General features: G+C 45.8%; 1 protein-coding gene across 1 annotated transcript in view; it reads right to left on the bottom strand.

The window, feature by feature from the left end:
- Window positions 1-301: 301 nt before the first annotated feature.
- LOC140719047 (uncharacterized) overlaps window positions 302-23,322 on the bottom strand; it is a 50,137-nt gene continuing 27,116 nt past the window's right edge. The window contains exons 5-9 of the mRNA XM_073033416.1: window positions 17,533-17,640; window positions 14,821-14,913; window positions 8,453-8,548; window positions 1,285-1,331; window positions 302-777 (exon numbers count right to left, since the gene is read on the bottom strand). Coding sequence (XP_072889517.1) covers window positions 700-777; window positions 1,285-1,331; window positions 8,453-8,548; window positions 14,821-14,913; window positions 17,533-17,640 — 422 coding nt within the window. The 3' untranslated portion in view covers window positions 302-699. The remainder of the gene's footprint in view (window positions 778-1,284; window positions 1,332-8,452; window positions 8,549-14,820; window positions 14,914-17,532; window positions 17,641-23,322) is intronic.

The following is a 23,322-nucleotide window of genomic DNA, read 5'->3' as shown; positions in this document are numbered from 1 at the left end:
CAGTTCTAACGTCCTCAGCCTGAAACGTTAATTCTGTTTCTCTTTCCACATTTCTGCCTGAACATCTGAGTGTTTCTAGCATTTTCTGTAGCATGGTAGCGTATTGGTTAGCACAACGCTTTATGGTACCAGCAACCCGGGTTCAATTCCCACCACTGTCTGTAAGGAGTTCGTACTGTTACGTACCCCGTAACTGGGTGTCTTACCAGCAAAGATAGAAGTGTTCGTTGGAGTCTGGTGGTACTATTTTCAACAGTGTTTATTAGTAAAAATATACAAAATAGTATCAATGCAAATATACAGATAATATACGTTAGCATATATATGAACATCCTCTACATAGCACCATCCAGAGACAGAGAAGCAGTTTCAGCGACAGGTTACTATCGATGCAATGCTCCTCAGACAGGATGAAGAGGTCAATACTCCCCAATGCCATTAGGCTTTACAATTCAACTGCCAGGACTTAAGAACTTTTTTAAAGCTATTATTAATGCTTTTTGAGTTAGTGATTTAGATGCATATCATATTCTTACTGAGTTAAGTATTGTATGTAATTAGTTTTTGCTACAACAAGTGTATGGGACATTGGAAAAAAGGTTGAATTTCCCCATGGGGATGAATAAAGTATCTATCTATCTATCTATCTAGAACCTGCCCTCACAGTCACCTCTGGAACTGAAGGCTGCCGTGTCCCTTCTAACTGACCGGATGATTTTCAGGTTCAGCTTCGTGACCTGGGCTGAGAGTTTGTAATTCCTGCACTTCTCCACGATCCTAAAAGGGACAGAATACGTTTGTTATACATGATGACAAATCTTCACTTTATTCACTGAGATAAAGATGAGACAGAGTGATGGGTGGAGTGGGGGGAGAGGTGTGGGACAGGACAGGGGAGGGGAGTGGGACGAGGGAGAGGCAGAGGTGACTAATTGGACATAACTGATGTTACAAAGGGGTCAGACAGAGACAACCACTTTCTGCAGAACAGACACAGACTGGGGGAAATGGTAAATATCCATTATCGTGTCCAAACAAGAATGTCATGAAACACTAAGGGATACTGTCCATTAAATTAAATTTAACCAGATATTATTGACAGTAACAGAGGTCATGATTCCCACTGACCCATGTGTCAATAAATGAGAGAGAGTGGCGTTATAAATACAGCAGGAAGATTCCAGTGAGTTTATACATGTGTGAATTGAGAGAGGGAGAAATAACAGTGATTTTACAAACTGTTTAAACACAAGAAAACTGCAGGAATTTATATGAACAAAATACCTGTTCTATTTCAGCACGGTTGTTCTCATTAGTTCCTTTGTTTCTGCCTGTAATGTATGAAATAATCCTTTATAAATTCTAGATGAATGATACACATTGTTGAAGATTATTTGTTACTATTTTAACCGACCATTTATTCACAGCTGAGTCACGGATTTCTACAGCACAGAAACAGGCCCTTTGGCCCATCTCATCATGCTGTGCATTTTGCCCATTGACACCAATCCCATTTGTCCACGAGGTCCATACCCTTCTAAACCATGTCTATTTAAATGCCTTTCTAAATCCTTCTTGCAATATTAAACATAATGTGTCCTCCTCTGACAGTGTGTTTCAGATTTCAATCACTGTTTTAAAAACTAATCCCACACATCTCCTTCAAAACTCCTTCCACTCAGCTTAAACCCAAAAGTTGATTTTGATACCCCTGCCATTCCATGGGAAATGATTTTCACTCTCTACCCCATCTATGCCTTTCACAACCTTGTATACTTATAAAGGTCACTCCTCAGCTGCCTTCACCCCAGGGAAACCAAGCCCAGCCGATGCAATCTCTCCCCAGAACCAAACTCCTCCAATCCAGCAACATCCTGGTGAATCTCCTCTGCACTCTCTCCAGTGCAACCACATCCTTCCTGTAGTGTTGTGACCAGAACTACACACAGTACTCCCAGTGTGGCCTATCCAGTGTTTTGTAAAGTTGCAATGTAGAATCATAGAGAATACAGCACAGGTACAGGCCCTTCAGCCCAACCAGTCCATGCTGACCACATTGTTCTCCCAGCTCGTAACAATTTACTGTATTTGTCCCATATCCCTCCAAGCACTGTCCCCGAATGTACCGATCCTAGTATTTCCCACATGAAAAGATTGTACTTCCCACAACCACTTCCTCTGGCAGTTCCTTCCATCTACTCACCAAACTCCGTGTGAAAAAGTTGCTCCTCAGATCCCTGTTAAATCTTTCCCCTCTCACCCTAAATCTCTGCCCCCTGGTTTTGGGCTCCCCTCCCTGGGGAAGGCTGATTCCATCCACCTTATCTATGTTTCTCATTATTTTAAACATTTCCATATGGCCTCTTTCCCCTATTGTCAGGGCACTGGAGCAGGGATCCAATCTCAGACCCAGTACTGTGCACACAGTGATACCAATTGAGTTACAAATCCTGAGGTACATCAAAGTTCAGGCAGAGATCAAAACATACTGAGAAATCCAAAAACCAGAATCAGGAAACAGGCTGAGTCGATATTCAGACAGACAGCCAGAGTACAGAGACAAATGCTGGAAAGGCTCAGGAAAACTCTCCGGCACAATCTGGCAACAAGCAGGTGAAAACACAGGACTGAAATACACTGAGCAATAGATACAGGTGGCAGCAACACAGGTAATAATGAGAAACAGGTGTGATAGGGAGTAGTCAGTAATACAGAGGCTGGAGTAGAGCAGGAGCGGGGACAGGAGCACACGGCAATACAAAACCACAGACTGACAGCGAGGGGGAAACACACAAACAGACAGAGGTCAACTGGAGGTACTGACAGCTATGTCCTAATCCATAGAGACAGCCTGGCCAGCCTCTCACTATAACTCTCGTCTTGGCAATATCCTTGTAAATCTTTTCTGCACTCGTTTTAGTTTCATTACATCTTTCCTATAACAAGCTGAACAAAACTGTGCACAGTACTCCAAGTGTGGCCTTACCAATGACTTATACAACTGCAGCATAATGTCCCAACTCCTCTACTCAATGTCCTGACTGAAGATGGTCAGCATGTTAAATTCCACTTACCACTCTCTTAAAATCCCCCCACGTGTTCCATTTGTTTCTTACCCATCAAACAACCCCTTCCCATCAACACCTGTTGGATCCTGGCTAATTTTCTCAATATGAGCCCCACTCCAGTTTTGGATCTACCCTGTGGGCCTATGCTATCCTTTTCCATCACTACCTTAAAATTAAAAGAATTATGGTCACCAGAGCCAAAGTGCCACCTGATGGCAGGTAGGCTGGTGCCAGAGATGGGTTGGGCAGCTTTGACTATCCATTGTAGAGCCTTCCTGTCCACCGCAATGCAGTTTCCGTACCAAGCAGTGATGCTTGTAGTGCATCTGTAGAAAGATGTGAGTATGGATGTGCAAAATCTAAAAGGCCATAAGACATAGGAGCAGATTTAGGCCATTCAGCCCATCAAGTCTGCTTTGTATTTCATCATGGTGGATCCCTGATTCCACTCAACCATACACCTGCCTTGTCGCCATAATGTCCTGACCAAATGGAAACGATCAACTTCTGCCTTAAATATACGCACAGATTTGCTTCCCATTTAGATAATAGTCCACACGTTTGTTCCTCTTACCAAAATACATCATCATACATTTCCCAACACTGTATTCCATCTGCCACATTTTTGCCCATTTTCCCAATTTGTCTAAGTCCTGCTGCAATCACATTTCTTCCTCAGCACTAACCCTCCGCCTATCTCATATCATCTGCAAACTTTGCCACAAAGCCATCAATTCCATTATCTAAATCATTGACAAACAATGTGAAAAGCAGCGATCCCAAAATTGACCCCTGAGGAACACCTCTAGTCACCGGCAACCAACCAGAAAAGGTCCCTTTTATTCCAACTTGCTGCCTCCTGCCTGTCAGCCATTCCTCTATCCATGTCAGTATCTTTCCTGTAATGCCATAGGATTTTATCTTGTTAAGCAGCCTCATGAGTGGCACCTTATCAAATGCCTTCTGAAAATCAAAGTAAATGACATCCACTGCCTCTCCTTTGTCCACTCTGCTTGTTACTTCCTTGAAGAACTCTAACGCATTTGGCAGGCAAGGTTTCCCTTCATGGAAAGAATGCTGACTTTGACTTATTTTATCATTAGTCTCCAAGTACCACGAACCCCCACCATTAATAATACACTCCAACACTTACCCAACCACTGAGGTTAGGCTAACTGGACTAAAGTTTCCTCTCTTTTGACTTCCTCCCTTCCTAAAGAGTGGAGTGACTTTTGCAATCTTCCAGTCCTCTGGGACCATGCCAGAGTCAAGTGATTCTTGAACGATCATGACCAATGCATCCGTTATCTCTTCAGCAACATCTCTCCGGACTCTGGGATATGGTCCATTTGGTCCAGGTGACTTATCCACATTAAGACTTTTCAGTTTGCCTAGCACGTTTTTCTTTGTAGTAGCAATGGTACTCACTCCTGCTCCCTGACACTCTGGCACACTGCTCGTGTCTTCCACAGTGAAGACAGATGCAAAGTACCCAATAGGCTCATCTGCCATTTCGTTCTCCCCCATTACTACCTCCCCAGCATCATTTTCCAGTGGTCCCGTATCAACTGTCACCTCCGTTTTACTCTTTCTATAAGTGAAAAACTTTTGGTATCCTGCATTATATCATTGGCTAGTGTACCCTCATATTTCATCTGTTCCCTTCTTATAGCTTTTTTAGTTGCCTTTTGTTGGATTTTAAAAGCTTCCCAATCATCCAACTTCCCACTCACTTTTGCTACCTCATATGACTTTTCCCTGGCTTTAATGCAGTTTTTAACTTTCTTTGTTGGCCACGGTTGCCTACCCATGCTATTTGAGAACTTCCTCTTCTGTGGGTCATATCTATCCTGGGCCTTGTGAATTATACCAAGAAACTTCAGTCATCTTTGGTCTGCCGTCATCCCTACCTATAGCCTCCTCCAATCCATCTGGGCAAACTCCTCTCTCATGCCTCTGTAATTCCCTTTATTCCCTTGTGATACTGATACACGTGAGTTATGCTTCTCACTGTCAAATTGCAGTATGAATCCAATCATATTATGATTACTGTCTCCTAAGGGTTCCTTTACGTTAAGCTCCCTAATAAGATCTGGGTTATTACACAACACCCAATCTAAGATAACCTTTCCCCAAGTAGGCTCAAGCACAAGCTACTCTAAAAAGTCATCTTGTAGGTATTCAACAAATTCCCTCTCTTGCAATCCGACACCAACCTGATTTTCCCAATCCCCTTGCATATTGAAGTCTACCCTTACAATTGTGTCACTACCCTTTTTATATGTCTTCTTCAGCTCTCTTTGCAATCTTAACCCCACATCTTGGATACTATTTTGAGGCCTAAATATGATTCCCATAATGGTTTTTATTTACCGTTGCAATTTCTTATCTCCATCCACAAAGATTCAACATTCTCTAACCCCATGTCTCCTCTTTCTAAAGATGTAATTCCATCTCTTACCAATGGAGCCACACTACTGCCTTTGTCTTCCTGCTTTTCCTTTCAATACAAAGTATATCCTTGGATGTTAAGCTCCCAGCTTGGGCCTTCTTTCAGCCATGACTCAGAGATGCCCACAATGTCATATCGACCAATCTCTAATTGCGTCATGAGTTCATGCACCATATTCCGAATGATACATGCATTTAAATACAACACCTTCAGTCCTGCATTCTTCACCCTGGTGAATTTTGCCTCTGTGCTATAACAGACTACCCTGGCTATCCAGATGACTAAACTTGCTCTTGCAAGTTACTGCTTTATCCCCATGTCTTGCTCCAGCTCAGAGTCCCATCCCACTCCCAAACTTTCTTGTAAGGATATTGACCCCTTTCTGGCTCAAGTGTATACTGTCTATCTTCTACAGGTTGCCTCCATCCCCAGAGGAGATCCCAATGACCCAAGAACCTGAACATTTGCCAGTGCCCCAGCTTCTCCACCATGAATTCATCCAGCCCATCTTTCAATTTCTGACCTTACTTAGTGTCCCAATTCTTATATTTTATGGCCCAAATTATGAAGACAAGCATGCTGTCTACATTCTTCTCCACACTATCACCCTCTTATCCACATTAAGGCCTCTTTAAGAGAACTTCCCTCTTGAAGAGAACTATGAACTTGGATAGTTGTCTCCAACTTCCACCCTGCCCTTAAATTCACTCCGTCCATTTCTGACACCTCTCCTTTCTCGATCTACCTGTCTCCATCTCTAGGAATAAACTATCTACTGATATCTTTCATAATCCTACTGACTCCCTTGGCTATTTTGACTGCAGCTCCTCCCACCCAGTCTCCTGTAAAAATGCCACCACATCTATTCCCAGGATGAGGTTTCCCTTGCCGGGACATCAGAGAAGTCCTACTTCAAGGAACAGGGTTTTCCTTCCCCTACAATTGATGCTACCCTCACCTGCATCCTCTCCATTTCCTGGACATCCACCCTCACCACATCATCTCAGCCCCTTAACAGGGGTAAAGTTCTCCTTGTCCTCAGCTACCACTCACGAACATCCAGCAGATCATTCTCTGCAACCTCTGCCATCTTCAATGGGACCCAACCACCAAACGACATTTTTACCTCCCCCTCACCTTTCTGCTTTCTGTGATTCCCTTGTTCATTCATCCCTCCCCATTAATCTCCCTCCTGGCACATCCCTGCGAGTGAAAGAGGTGCTAAACCTGCCCATTCACCTCATCACTCAGCTCGGTCCAAGGCACCAATGTATTGCCCCCAGGTGAGGCAACACTTCATCTCCAATCTATTGGGCTTGTCTACTGTAACTGGTGCTCCTGATGCAGCCTCCTCTACGTTACTGAGACACGATGCAGATCGGGAAACACTTTGTTGAGTACCTTCCCTCCATCTGCAAACAAGCAGAGTTTTCCAGTGGCCAACCATTTAAATTCTATTCCCCATTCTGACATGTCAGTCCAAGGCCTCCTCCACTGTAATGTGAGGCCACTCTCAGGCTGGAGGAGCAAAACCCATTATTCCATCTGGTAGCCTCCAACCTGATGGCATGAATAACGATTTCTGCAACTTCCAGTCATTTTTCCCCTCCCCTTCCCTCTTCTGCTATACCCACTCTGGCACCACCCTCTGCTTCCCTCTTCTCTTCTCCTCACCTGCCCATCACCTCCCCTGGTGCCCCTCCTCCTTCCCTTTTTCCCCATGGTGCACTCTCCTCTCCTGTCAGATTCCTCTCCAGCCCTTTACCTTTTCTAACTATCACCTCCCAGCTTCTTACTTCATCCCACTCCCCCACCCAGCTGGCTTCACATATCACATTGTAGTTTGTACTCCTTCCCCTTCCCCAGCACATTGTTCTGGCTTCTTCACCTTCCTTTCCAGTCCTGAAGAAGCGTCTCAGCCTGAGATGTCAACTATTTATTCATTTCCGTAGATACTGCCTAACTTGCTGAGTTCCTCCAGCATTTTGTGTGTGTTGCTATGAACTTGGAATCCTCAGTCTCTCTGTTCAACATTTCTACTATGTTACTGCAGATGTCCAAGCCCTGTTTCAACTCGACAAAATGCACAGCCTTGTACTTGTCAGGATTAAGTTCCAGTTGCTAATGCTCTACCCAACTTTCCATCTGCTCCATATCCTATTGCAGACTTGGATAACATTCCTCACCATCCACAACACCCCCAATTGCCATGTCATCTGTAAACTTGCTGATCATACTTCCTACACTCACAACTAAGTCATTAATATATATCACAAAGTGCAGAAGCCCTACAACCATTCACTACTGTACACAATTAGGTGCAGACTTTAAATCAGAAAAAAAACATTTTTCCAACACGACCTCTGCCTTCTGTCACCTTGGATCCCGGGTGTGTTAGGCTTCTGGATCAGTCTCTCATGTGTGACCATGTCAAATGATTTACTGAAGTCCACATGGAGAACATCTTTCACATTGCCTTCATCAATTTTCTTTGCTGTCTCCTCAGATTAGAGAGTTGGGTTTCCCCGACTCCGGGCCTTACTGACAAATCCATAATCAGATCCTGACCTTTCCAATTGTACACAACTTCAATACCTTAGAATTCCCTCCAATAATTTCCCGGCAGGCACGGAAGGAAATCACCTGAACTCAGCCCAAAAGTTCCAGACTTCCACACTCCAGCAGGAGACCAAAACCCCATCAGCTCACCGACTGTGAGATTCCAGCATCTCTGAGCAGAACTTCCAACAGAAACAGTAAAATTCGGGCCAGATCTGTTCCCGAGTGACAGCAGCCAGTTGGGACAGAGTTGATAATGTGCTGGAGATTTCCCCACAAAGGCTCCCTTTAGAAGCTGAAGTGATGGTGAGACCAGGGGAAAGTTTTCACAGTGATTGAGATCTTCAGAAAATGCTTTGACTTTGATACTTACCGCAAACTGGAAAGGATCTGGATAACGTTATCACAACTGTGACCCCTGATACAGTCAATATGATCCAGACTGGAATGTTGGTCTTGCAGCTTTGATCTGAAATGGACAGAAGTGAACCCACTGAGTAAATTCACACTGATTCTCCACACCCACTCCCAGTTTAAACGTACATTTAACACAGTCATATGTCCAATGGCATTTATGAGACAAAGCAACAAGTTAATCATTGTTCAATGTAAATTTATTATCCAAGTGTGTATATGTCACTGTTTACTAATTAAGATTCACTTACTTGCAGGCATTCACAGTAGACCAGGGAAGTACAATAGAATCAGTGAATAACTATATACAAACAGAGAGAGAGAAACAGCCAGTTCAACAGAAAACAAAATGTGCAACTAAAAGAAGCACGAGTTGTGGAGTCCTTGAAAATGTGTCCATAGTTTGTGGATCAGTTGGGTGCTGAGGTGAGTGAAGTTATCCACACTGGTTCAGGAGCCTGATGGTTGAGGGTGATAACTGTTCCTGAAGCTGGTGGTGTGGGACCTAAGGCTCCTGTACCTCCTGCCCGATGGCAGCAGTCGGAAGAGAGCTTGTCCTGTACGGTGGCGGTTCTTGTTGATGGATGCTGCTTTCTTGTTTCAGTACTCGAAGATGTGCTCACTGGTGGGAAGGACTTTGCCAGTGATGGACTGGGCTGTGTCCACCACTTTTTCTGGACTCTTGCATTTTCATGCATTGGTGTTTCCATACCAGCCCATGATGCAACCAGTCAGGATACTCTCCACTGTGCATCTATAGAAGTTTGTCAAAGTTTTAAATGACATGCTGAATCTTTGCAAACTCCTAAGGAAGTCAAGGAGCTGTCATGCCTTCTTTGTGATGGCACCTACATGCTGGTCCTGATGTGATAAAACCAGGAATTTAAAGTTACTGACTCTATCCACTCTGAGGAGGACTGGCTCATGGGCCTCCGGATTCTTCCTCCTAAAGTCCATAATCAGCTCTTTGTTTCTCTGATGCTCAGTGAGAGGTTGTTGTTGTGACACCATTCAGCCAGGTTTTCAATCTCCCTCCAATATGCTGATTCATTACCACCTTGATTTGGCCAACAACAGTGGTGTCATCAAAGGTTAAAGGTCCATTTATTATCAAAGAGTGTATCCATTACAACTCTGAGACTCATTTTCTCCAGATTGCCACAAAACAAAGAAAGAACATGAAAATTGTTCAGAGAGAAACATCAAACCCAACACGCCCCACTTCCCTGCACAAAACAGAACTAGAATATTGACCCCAAACCCTCATCTCAGAAAGAAATGGGTGAGAAACGCAGAATATAAAGACCATAAATCTGTCAAAGTCCACAGGTCCATAAACACAGTAGTCCAATCCATAACACGGAACCACGGAAACATCTTCCTTCTACAACGAAGAGGGAGACACCCCGCGAGTGCAGAGGCTTCCCCGCCTGCCACTGCGAGGCACACAGTGATAGGCCGCTCACAGACTCCTTCCCGACTGCGATCACTGTGTGTCAGACAGAGTGGTCAGCAGCACTGGGGCTCCACAGGGGACTGTCCTGTCTCCCTTTCTCTTCACCATCTACACCTCGGACTTCAACTACTGCACAGAGTCTTGCCATCTTCAGAAGTTTTCTGATGACTCTGCCATAGTTGGATGCATCAGCAAGGGAGATGAGGCTGAGTACAGGGCTACGGTGGGAAACTTTGTCACATGGTGCGAGCAGAATCATCTGCAGCTTAATGTGAAAAAGACTAAGGAGCTGGTGGTGGACCTGAGGATGGCTAAGGCACCGGTGACCCCATTTCCATCCAAGGGGTCAGTGTGGACGTGGCGGAGGATTACAAATACCTGGGGATACGAATTGACAATAAACTAGACTGGTCAAAGAACACAGAGGCCGTCTACAAGAAGGGTCAGAGCCATCTCTATTTCCTGAGGAGACTGAGGTCATTTGACATCGGCTGGACGATGCTGAGGATGTTCTACATGTCTGTGGTGGCCAGTGCTATCATGTTTGCTGTTGTGTGCTGGGGCAGCAGGCTGAGGGTAGCAGACACCAACAGAATTAACAAACTCATTCGTAAGGCCAGTGATGTTGTGGGGGTGGAACTGGACTCTGACGGTGGTGTCTGAAAAGAGGATGCTGTCCAAGTTGCATGCCATCTTGGACAATGACTCCCATCCACTCCATAATGTACTGGTTAGGCACAGGAGTACATTCAGCCAGAGACTCATTCCACCGAGATGCAATTGAGTGTCATAGGAAATCATTCCTACCTGTGGCCATCAAACTTTACAACTCCTCCCTCAGAGTGTCAGACACCCTGAGCCAATAGGCTGATCCTGGACTTATTTCCACTTGGCATAATTTACCTATTATTATTTAATTATTTATGGTTTTCATATTGCTATATTGTCTACACTATTCTTGTTTGGTGCGACTGTAACGAAACCCAATTTCCGTCGGGATCAATAAAGTACGTCTGTCTGTCTGTCTGATCAAAAGGAAGGTAGTCGGCACTGAGCTCTCGCGTTCCTTCCGCATTCATCTCTATATCTCAATCTTCCTCGCGCTTTAATCGGTGAAATGGAGTCGAACATTGGCTCACATCCCGTCTCAAAATTTCTTCACCTTGAGGCCTTCCGAGTACATGCTTGCTTCCTGGAATCTTCTTGAAGAGAGTGAAGTGCCGGATCACACAAACGATCTCCAGACTAAATCACTGGCTCTAACAGGTGCAGAAACACATTAAATATGAAAAACAGACGTAGAAGACATTTTTGTGGGCTTACTGGAAGATGTTGACTGAAGAAGAATTGTACCCGGTGCCAACCTGACCACTTTAAACTTTAAAATGCCATTGGATCTGTGCTTAGCCTCACAGTCACAAGTGAGTGGTGCGGACAGTCCAGCATCTGTAGGTGTAAACTTCCCACTATTCAGGACATGTACAAGGACAGGAGTGTAAAAAGGGCCCGTAGGATCATTGGGGACGAAAGCCATCCCAAATCACAATCTATTCCAGCTGTTACCATCCGGGAAGCGGTACCGCAGCATAAAAGCCAGGAACAAGAGACTCCGGGACAGCTTCTTCCACCGGGCCATCAGACTGAGGAACTCACACTGAATTGAGTGTACTCTATATTACATTGACTGTTCTATTTATTATCAATTATATTAAGTTTACTATGATTGCACATTGCACATTTAGATGGAGACATAAAGATTTTTACTCCTCATGAATGTGAAGGATGTAAGAAATAAATTCAATTCAATAAAGCGAGTGGAGCAGTGGGCGAAGCATACAGCCTTGTGGCACACCTGTACAGATGTGATTGCAGAGGAGATGTTGCTCCCAATCGGAACTGACTAGAGTCTACAAGTGAGGAAATTGAGGATTCAGTTGAACAAGAAGTATTAAGGCCTAGGTTTTGGAACTTAGTGATTATCTTCGAGAGGATGATAGTGATGAATGCTGAGTTGTCAATGAAGAGCATCCTGATGTTTGCATCTTCACTGTCCAGATGTTCCAGGGCTGAGTGAAGAGCCAATGAAATGGCATCTGTTGTTGACCTGTTGTGTCTGTCGGCAAGTTGAAGCTCCTCCAGCATTTTCTCTGCATTGATTTGGATGTCCAGCATCTGCAGATTTTCTCCTATTTGTCAAGCATCCTTCTGCGATTCAAGTTTGGTCTGGAATTCCCACTTTAAATGTAAGAACACACTTCAGGCTCTCAATTTATCACAAATAAAACCATGTGATTAATTGCAGAGCCAATTAACATAAAACTCAGATCTTCAATAACTTTGTTTGGCCACATCTAACCTGGCACAATGTGACGATGTACGGAAACACTCCCCCTGCCATCAGACCTCTCCCCCCCCAATCCTTCACACCACCCACAGTGATCAATGGACAGAAGCAGAGAAAGCACCAACTGAGCCCAGACTTCCCCAAGCACATCTAACCTGGCACAATGTGCCGATGTACGGAAACACTCCCCCTGCCATCAGACCTCTCTCCCCCTAATCCTTCACACCGTCCACAGTGATCAGTGGACAGAAGCAGAGAAAGCACCAACTGGGTCCAGACTTCTTCCGATATCCACCACTGCAGGAGATGGAGACGTCCCTTCCTGCTCCAGTCCCACCTACTGTTGAGGGGAGTGTCTGGTGAGGACGGAGGAATTGGACTCATCACCAACACTGACATCACTTTTTCATTTTCCCTTCATACTGTTCCTGAGAAACAGCACCACTCTGTCTCTTCATCTTCTCTACCCTTGCTGTACTCTGCAAAGCTCAATTCCCTGTCCCCTTCCCTTTACTACCGTGTCTGGTTTCCCCCAGTACAGAATTTCCCCCAGCACTGCATTGCTGAAGAGAATGTTTGACTCATTTGGAACAGGATTTCCTCTCATTTTAACGTTAACCATTTCTGAACTCCAGTAATCCTTTCACTTCTGCTCTGTTTATATTCAGAATACTTACTTCCTTGTAGATCCTTCTCTTTTCTTACTGATTATGGACTTTGCCAGCTCCCCGCTTACCACCTTCCCTTTCATTACAACACAGGTCCTACCTCAGGTGGACTCTATCCAGTTGGCACAGTTCTTGCCATCCCAGCATTGGCGTCAGTATTCATTAACTTTGCCTCCAACTTTCACCCTGCCCTAAAATTTACCTGGTCCATTTCCGACACCTCCCTCCCCTTTCTTGATCTTTCTGTCTCCTTCTCTGGAGATGGCTTATCTACTGATATCTACTATAAGCCTACAGACTCTCACAGCTACCTGGATTATTCCTCTTCCCACCCTGTCTCTTGCAAAAAGGCTATCCCCTTCTCACAATTCCTCCGTCTCTGCCGCATCTGCTCTCAGGATGAGGCTTTTCTTTCCAGGACGAAGGAGATGTCTTCCTTTTTTAAACAAAGGGGCTTCCCTTCGTCCACCATCAACTCTGCTCTCAAACGCATCTCTCCCATTTCCCGTACATCTGCCCTCACCCCATCCACCCGCCACCCCACTCGGGATAGGGTTCCCCTTGTCCTCACCTACCACCCCACCAGCCTCCAGGTCCAACATATAATTCTCCGTAACTTCCGTCACCTGCAACGGGATCCCACTACCAAACACATTTTTCCCTCCCCCCCCCTTTCTGCTTTCCACAGGGATCGCTCCCTACGCAACTCCCTTGTCCACTCGTCCCCCCCATCCCTTCCCACCGATCTCCCTCCTGGCACTTATCCTTGTAAACGGAACAAGTGCTACACCTGCCCTTACACTTCCTCCCTCACCACCATTCAGGGCCCCAGACAGTCCTTCCAGGTGAGGCGACACTTCACCTGTGAGTCGGCTGGTGTGGTATACTGCGTCCGGTGCTCCCGGTGTGGCCTTTTATATATTGGTGAGACCCGACGCAGACTGGGAGACAGTTTCGCGGAACACCTACGCTCGGTCCACCAGAAAAAGCAGGATCTCCCAGTGGCCACACATTTTAATTCCACGTCCCATTCCCATTCTGATATGTCTATCCATGGCCTCCTCTACTGTCAAGATGAATCCAAACTCAGGTTGGAGGAACAACACCTTATATACCGGCTGGGTAGCCTCCAACCTGATGGCATGAACATTGACTTCTCTAACTTCCGTTAATGCCCCTCCTCCCCTTCTTACCCCATCCCTGACATATTTAGTTGTTTGCCTGTTCTCCATCTCCCTCTGGTGCTCCCCCCCTCCTTTCTTTCTCCCGAGGCCTCCCGTCCCATGATCCTTTCCCTTCTCCAGCTCTGTATCACTTTCACCAATCACCTTTCCAGCTCTTAGCTTCATCCCACCCCCTCCGGTCTTCTCCTATCATTTCGCAATTCCCCCTCCCCCCACTACATTCAAATCTCTTACTATCTTTCCTTTTGGTTAGTCCTGACGAAGGGTCTCGGCCCGAAACGTCGACAGCGCTTCTCCCTATAGGTGCTGCCTAGCCTGCTGTGTTCTACCAGCATTTTGTGTGTGTTGTCTACAAAAAGCTACCCCTTTTCCGAATTCTCCTGACCTGTCTGCTTCCCTGCACATTGGGGGATAATCCCGATACGACAAAGCTCAAATTCTTGCCTACAACTTGGTGGCTAACTCCCTGACACACTGTCTGTAACCAATCTATATTGGGTCAAACCTCCAGCAGGTCTCCCAGTCCCCAGCTGTAGACTGTGGGGCTGAGGACTGCAGGTGCTGGTGTTCCATATAAAGCAGTTCACAATGTACTGACTGAGATACTCATTCCATTCCTGCACTGAGTAACACAGCGACCATTTTAATGTAATTTAAGATTATTTGTGCACATACCTTTAGACACAATCCAGCAAATGAGGGCAACGAGGATGAAGACAAGAGCCACAATGTTACAAATATTCAGGCACCACCACCACTGCTTGTCTTCTAGAGTCCACAGGGAGAAATGAACAACAACATTAGAACTGTTTCAAACTGTTTCAAAACTGATCAACACAAACAGTTCTACATATGTTTCAGTGGACAAGTGTTCCAGATAACAGACATGGACTGGGATTGGTCAGGTCGGCTGTGATAATGAATGTCCTAAACATGAGACAATCCCACCAGGTTGGAAAAGGACCAGGTGTCAGAGCAATGCAGTGAGGGAGGTTCAGAGAGTTCACTCCCCTGTCAGTGTGTGGAGATCCCCGGAGAGACTAAAGACCTTGTCGTTAGTTCTGGAAATATATTGTAAAACCTGGGTATCCGTTATCCTCAGGCCGTGAAGATGGAAATGGCAGGGAGACTGCAGTCTCTCTGTGTACACACTGAGCCAATGAGACAAGACCCCACTGTAAATAAGCTCAGTCGTATTATCCCAGTGATCCAATGCTGCAATTGACATGGTCTTGCCAGTGGTGATAATAACCAGTCCCAGCTTCAGCAATGGAGTTACACTGTTTGACTGGGAACCCCGTCCCCATGGTGAATATTGGAACATTACGGCACCTCAATGCTCAAAGGTGTCGGTGGTGAGAGGTGATGCTCTAATCCAAGGTGAAAACGTGACAATATGGGGACAGGCAGGTGATGCACCATCAATAACTCACGCCGAGACTTAGGAAGTGAGATATCGGCTTTTATTGACTGAAGGACAACACTACATCCTGGGGAAAATGAGGGAGAGCAGCAGGCCACAGTCGCCTTTATACAGGGGTCTGTGGGAGGAGCCACAGGGGTAGTCAGCAGGGTCTTGGGAGGAGCCACAGGAGCAGTCAGACAGGTATATCTAGTTCACCACATTCACCCCCCCTTTGTTTAAAAAAATTCCGCTGCTTTATGACCCTGTCCTTTGTGCAGCTTCTACACCCCGGGGAGAACACACTGCAGGAATCAAAGGTGGCGAACACCTCTGATGGGTTATGGCGGATGGCAATTGTAATGGATGTGAGATTAGATGCCCCACATTGGACAGCCAGTCCGGTTTCACTTTGCAGTTTGCAGCAGTTGGAGCAGGAAATAGGTGACGGGATTCCAGGCTCCTTCTCCAGGTTCTGCTGGTCAGTCACGTACGTGAGGGAGGTCAGCACCGTCCCCCAGATGCACAGAGCCGTCATTGCAAATCCCGAACCTCTCCTGCTCGAGTCATTTTCTAACGTGCAGCAACGGAGACTTGAGGGATAATCTTGAGTTCTGGCTACATCAATGGCCACTGAATTAAATGACGGGAAAGATTCAACCTTGTGTGAGCATTTCATTGGCTCCAAGATAAACCCTTGATTCAAAACAGATTTCTCGGTGTTCGGGATCATGTCCACCTGGCCCTTTGAGCACAACATGGAAACCGCTTTACGCCCAGAACGCCTAGACTTGGACCCCCGAGACCCGGGAGCAGCTCTTGCCTTTGAACACTGGCTGGTGTGCTTCCAATCGTACTTAGAGGAGGTTCGTGCCACCGATTCAGTCAATAAAATTGATGCACCATCAATAACTCACGCCGAGACTTAGGAAGTGAGATATCGGCTTTTATTGACTGAAGGACAACACTACATCCTGGGGAAAATGAGGGAGAGCAGCAGGCCACAGTCGCCTTTATACAGGGGTCTGTGGGAGGAGCCACAGGGGTAGTCAGCAGGGTCTTGGGAGGAGCCACAGGAGCAGTCAGACAGGTATATCTAGTTCACCACATTAGGTCAGCATGAAAGATTGGGCATTTAACGGTAAATGAAGGTCGAGGCTGATCGGAGAGCAGACCACGCAGCTGCCGGCTACTTGAAGTTGGTGCTTTCGAGTTGGCGTGATGGCAGCGTGTAGTGAAACCACGAGTGACTGTCTTGGACATTTCTTTTGTGATCGCAAGACCCTGTTGGACATTGATTGCCGCAGGGCTGCTTCCCAGGCAGCGAGGCAGCAGTGTCGCCTCAGTTGTAGTGATGTCTATGCCTCCGTCCTTGGGCTTGTGTTACAGTGTGGGGGTGGGCTCTCCCATTGGTGCTGCCCCACCCCGGTGTTGGCTTGATGGAATTATAGGCTGGACTGCTGGGAACCATCATTTATGGACTTGTCACGCAGGGTCTTGAAAAATGTGTTTTCCAACGTGATTATGCACTTTTATTTACTTTTTTGTTATTTTGAATGCGCGGACATGTTTTTGCACCTTGGCCCAAGAGGAACACTGTCTCATTCAGCTGTATCGTTTGAATGAAAATTAAACCTGATTTCATTTGATTTGATCCTCACCTCGACGCTAACTTGGTGTTATATTATGATTTGACAGCAAGATGTGTCAATCATGAATGAATTGACCCTCCCTCCTCAGGGTCACTCCTCCCAAAACCCCTCTGCAGTCGGGTCAGAGTTGACTCCAGAACAACACCAGACATTCTGTGTCACCACTTCATATCTCAACCTGTCAATCATGTAGGACAATTGCATTCTGGGTACCACAGGAATCCAGAGACTCTGTGGGGATGGGGTGGGGTGGGGGGTGTGGGAGGAGTTCATTTTGTCAACATGAGTCACTTGGTATTTCTGCTGAAATGCAAATTAGACAATAACAGGTACCTGGAGATCCTTTCCTTGACCAGCACATGAATATAATAGCATATGCTGTAGAAAACACCAGTCCCACCATCGATGTAATGGCAACTCCTACATCCTCTGGTCTGAGGCCTGCAATTAAAAACAGTTGAATAACTGTATCTGTAACAAAATCAAGGTGATAAGAGGAGAGAATGCTGCCTCTTGAACAGAAGGCTGATGCCCACATGAACTGAAAAACTCAGCTAATTTCCTGTGAAGTGGGACAGCAGTGACCTTCTCCAATTTCACACACCTTTCATCACACTCTGTCCAAGAGCAGATCTCTGCCAATGATCTCGTGCAGTCAGTGTGGGAGGGGATGTGGAACGTGGTTTATACTGAGCAAGGCTGAACAAAAAGCAGTGTGACAGAAACCGACAAGCTGATGAGTGATGCTGGTTTCATATTTCCTCATGATACAGAGGGACGTCACTGACACTTTGTCAGTTCTCAGAGCAAATCTCATCAACCCCATTCCCAACCACCCCCCTATTTCCCTGCAACCTATTTCTTGTCCGTGCTTCACCTGCTACTTGCTGAGGATTCCCAGCAGATTCAGTTTTTAATTCCAGGAGCAGGTGATTTAGTCCCTCGAACTGTTCATGGCTGACAAATGACCCAGCTCCACACGGCCAGTGTTACGGAGGCTTTGTGGGGATGGGGACTGAGACCAGAACCCCCGGGATCCAGATACAGATCTGGGAAATCTACACCACACTCACTCAAATGGCAAAACTAAAACAGAGAGAATCAGCAGAGTCACGGGATGGAATGGAGGGAGGGGGAAAGAAAATCAGCACCGGCAGAATAAACAGAAACACAGAAAGCCTACAGCACAATACAGGCCCTTCAGCCCACAAAGCTGTGCCAAACAATTCCTTACTATAGAAATTACCTAGGGTTACCCATAGCCCTCTATTTTTCTAAGCTCCATGTACCGATCCAGGAGTCTCTTCAAAGACCCTATCATATCTGCCTCCACCACTGTTGCCGGCAGTCCATTCCACACACTCACCACTCTCACAGTAAAAAACTTACCCCTGAAATCTCCACTGTACCTACTTTCAAGCACCTTAAAACTGTGCCCTCTCGTGCTAGACATTTCAGCCCTGGGGGAAAAAGCCTCTGACTATGCACATAATCAATGCCTTTCATCATCTTACACACTTCTATCAGATCACCTCTCATCTTCCGTTGCTCCAAGGAGAAAAAGCGGAATTCACTCAGCCTATTCTCATAAGGCGTGCTCCCCAATCCAGGCAACATCCTTGTAAATCTCCTCTGCACCCTTTCTATGGTTTCCACATCCTTCCTGCAGGGAGGTGACCAGAACTGAGCACAGTACTCCAAGTGGGGTCTGACCAGGGTCCTACATAGCTGCAACATTACCTCTCAGCTCCTAAACTCAATGCCAAGATTGATGAAGGCCAATGCAGTGTCTGCCTTCTTAACCACAGAGTCAAGCCACACAGCAGCTTTGAGAATCCTATGGACTCTGATCCTCCATACTGCCAAGAGTCTTATCATTAATACTATATACTGCCATCATATTTAACCTGCCAGAATGAGCCACCTCACACTTATCTGGGTTGAACTCCATCTGCCACTTCTCAGCCCAGTTTTGCATCTTATCGATGTCCCACTGTAACCTCTGACAGCCCACCACATTATCCACAACACCTCCAACCTTTGTGTCATCAGCAAATTTACTACCCATCCATCCGCTTCTTCATCCAAGACATTTATAAAAATGACGATGAGTAGGGGTCCCAGAACAGATCCCTGAGGCACACCACTGGTCACCAACCTCCATGCAGAATATGACCCGTCTACAACCACTCTTTGACTTCTGTGGGCAAGCCAATTCTGGTCCACAAAGCAATGTCCCCTTGGATCCCATGCCTCCTTACTTTTTCAATAAGCCTTGCATGGGGTACCTTATCAAATGCCTTGCTGAAATCCATATACACTACATCTACTGCTCCACCTTCATCAATGTGTTTAGTCACATCCTCAAAAAATTAAATCAGGCTCATAAGGCACGACCTGTCCTTTACAAAGCCATGGTGACTACTCCTAATCATATTATACCTCTCCAAATGTTCATAAATCCTGCCTCTCAGGATCTTTTCCATCAACTTATCAACCACTGAAGTGGTAAGTTTCACTGGTCTAGAATTTCCTGGGCTATCTCCACTCTCTTTCTTGAATAAAGGAACAACATCTGCCACCCTCCAAACCTCCAGAGCCTCTCCCATCCCTATTGATGATGCAAAGATCATTGCCAGAGGCTCAGCAATCTGCTCACTCACCTCCCACAAGTATCCTGGTGTACATCTCATCCAGTCACAGTGATTTATTCAACTTGATGCTTTCCAAAAGCCCCAGCACATTCTCTTCCTTAATATCTATATGCTCAAGTTTTTCAATCTGCTGTAAGTCATCCTACAATCACCAAGTTCCATTTCCGCAGTGAATACTGAAGCAAAGTATTCATTGAGTACCTCTGCTATCTCCTCCAGTTCCATATACACTTCTCCACCGTCACACTTGATTGGTCCTATTCTTTCACATCTTATCCTCTTGCTCTTCCCATACGTGTAGAATGCCTTGGGGTTTTCATTAATCCTGTCCGCCAAGGCCTTCTCATGACCCCTTCTGGCTCTCCTAATTTCATTCTTAAGCTCCTTCCTGCTAACCTTATTATTTTCATGATCTTGATCATTACCTAGCTTTTTGCACCTTTCGTAAGCTTTTCTTTTCTTCTCGACTAGATTTACAACAGCCTTTGTACACCACGGTTCCTGTACCCTACCATCAATTTCCTGTCTCATTGGAACGTACCTATGCAGAACTCCACACAAACATCATCTGAACATTTGCCACATGTCTACCATACATTTCCAAGAACATCCAATTTATGCTTCCAAGTCCCTGCCTGATAGCCTCATACTTCCCCTAACTCCAATTAAATGCTTGTCTGTTCCTATCCCTCTCTAATGCTATGGTAAAGGAGATAGAATTATGATCACTATCTCCAAAGTGCTCTCCCGCTGAGAGATCTGACACCTGACCACGTTCATTTCCCAATAACAAATCAATACAGTCTCTCCTCTTGTAGGCTTATCTACATATTGTGTCAAGTAACCTTCCTGAACACACCTAACAAACTCCACGCCACTTAAACCCCTTGCTCCAGGGAGAAGCAAATCAACATTTGGGTAACTAAAATCTCCCACCACGACAACTCTGTGATTATTACACCATTCCAGAACTGTCTCCCCATCTGCTCCTCGATGTCCCATTTACTATTGGGTGGTCTATAAAAAACATCCAGTAGTTATTGACCCTTTCCTGTTCCCAACTTCCACCCACAGACTCAGTAGACAAACCCTCCATGACTTCCTCCTTTTCTGCAGCCGTGACACTATCTCTGATCAACAGTGCCATGCCCCCACCTCTTTTGCCTCCCTCCCTGTCCTTTCTGAAACATCTATAGCCTGGCACTCCAAGTAACCATACTTGTCCCTGCACAATCCAAGTCTCTGTAATGGCCGCAACATCATAGCTCCAAGTTACTGATACACACTCTAAGCTCATCCTCTTTATTCATAATACTCCTTGCATTGAAGTAGATACATCTCAAACCATCGGTCTGAGCACGTCCCTTCTCTATCAGCTGCCTATCCTCCCTCTAGCACTGTCTACAAGCTTTCTCTATTTGCAAGAGAACCGCCTCTTCCTCCGTCTCTTCAGTTTGGTTCCCACGCCCCAGCAATTCTAGTTTAAACTCTCCCCAATAGCTGTAGCAAAACTCCCCACCAGGATACTGGCCCCCTCAGATTCAAGTGCAACCCGTCCTTTTTGTACAGGTCACACCTGCCCCAAAAGAGGTCTCAATGATCCGGACATCTGAATCCCTGCCCCCTGCTCCAATCCCTCAGCCATGCATTTATCCTCCACCTCATTCTATTCCTATACTCACTGTCACGTGGCACAGGCAGTAATCCCGAGATCACTACCTTTGAGGTCCTGCTTCTCAACTTCCTTCCTAACTCCCTGTAGTCCGATTTCAGGACCTCCTCCCTTTTCCTACCTATGTCATTGGTACCAAAGGTACCACAACCATAACAAATGGTTGTTGTCGGGGTGGTCGGGAGCCCTGAGGGATGAAGGTCAGTAATTAATAGCTGCAGGTGTCCACGTTCAGAGCTGCCACAGTGAAACCAATAGTTACAGGGGAGGCCAGAAACACATGATGCAGTTACCTTGCAGTTCCACTAGAGGGGAGTGTTGCACAGGGAATGACATCACATGTCCCTGACATGGAAATGATGGGGCATGAGGGTGACCGGCACCCACAGTTCCCGGTTACATTTGTACAGTGTGTGTTACTCCTTTTTCACCCCAGGAAAAGGGATTCCCAGTTGGAAAACACGAACAAACCAATGTTCTGCAATTAAATTTCCTGCCCCAAGTTTCCCAGTCCCAGATGCCCTCAAGCAGCAACAGGACTCTCTATCTCTCCATGACCTATATTCAGACCATAAAACCGTAAGATATAGGAGCAGAATTAGGCATTTGGCCCATCGAGTCTGCTCTGCCATTTCATCATGGCTGATCCAATTTTCCTCTCAGCTCCAATCTCTGCCTTCTCCCTGTATCCCTTCATGCTCTGACCAATCAAGAATCTTTCAGCCTCTTCCTTAAATATGCCGTACACAAAGACTTGGCCTCCACAGCTGCATGTGGCAAAGAATTCCACAGATTCACCACTCTGTCTGAACAATTCCTCCTCATCTCCTCTATTCTGAGGCTGTGTCCTCTGGACTTCAACTCTCCCACCATAGGGAAGATCGTCTCCATATCTACTCCAAGGCCTTTCACCACTCGATAGGTTTCAATGAGGTCACCGCTCATTCTTCTGAATTCCAGTGAATCCAGGCCTGGAGCCATCAAACGTTCTTCATATGAAAAGCTATTCAATCCTGGAATCATTTTCCTGAATCTGCTTTGAATCCGCTCCAGTTTCAGCACATCCTGTCTAAGATAACGGGCCCAAACCTGCTCACAATACTCACCAGTGCTTCATAAAGTTTCAACATTACATCCTTGTTTTTCTATTCTCGTCCTCCTGAAATGGATGCTAACATTGCATTTGCCTTCCTCATCACAGACTCAACCTGCAAATTAACCTTTAGGGAATCCTGCACAAGGACTCTCAAGCCCCACTGCACTTCATTGTTTTGTATTTTCTCTCCATTTAGAAAACTGTCAATCCTTTCCCTTCTTCCAGCAAAGAGCATGACGATACAGTTCCCGACACTGTATTCCATCTGTCATTTCTTTCCCATTCTCTTAATCTGTCTAAGTCCTTCTGTATCCTCTCTGATTCCTCAAAACGACCTGCCAATCCATCTGTCTTCATATCATCTGCAAACTTTGCAACAAAGCCATCAATTCCATCATCCAAATTATTGACATATAAAGTAAAAGGAATCGGTCCCAACACAGATCCCTGTGGGACAACACTGGTCACCATTATCCTCCTTTTGTACAATACTTCCTGCATTGAAATATTTGCAGCTCAGGACACCAGTCGCACCATGCTCAAACTTTTGATTTCTATCTTTATCTGTGGTCTTACCAACATCTGCCTCCACAACCTCTCCACTGACTGTTCTGGCACTCTGGTTCCCATCCCCCTGCAACTCCAGTTTAAATCCCATCATGAAGCATTAACAAACCTTCCCTCTCCAGTTCAGGGGCAAA

Source organism: Hemitrygon akajei, chromosome 2 (genome assembly GCF_048418815.1).
Source record: "Hemitrygon akajei chromosome 2, sHemAka1.3, whole genome shotgun sequence".
In the NCBI taxonomy this organism is placed as follows: Eukaryota; Metazoa; Chordata; class Chondrichthyes; order Myliobatiformes; family Dasyatidae; genus Hemitrygon; species Hemitrygon akajei.
The sequence above is the reverse complement of the archived record's forward strand: the minus strand, read 5'-3'. Positions and strand labels throughout refer to the sequence as shown.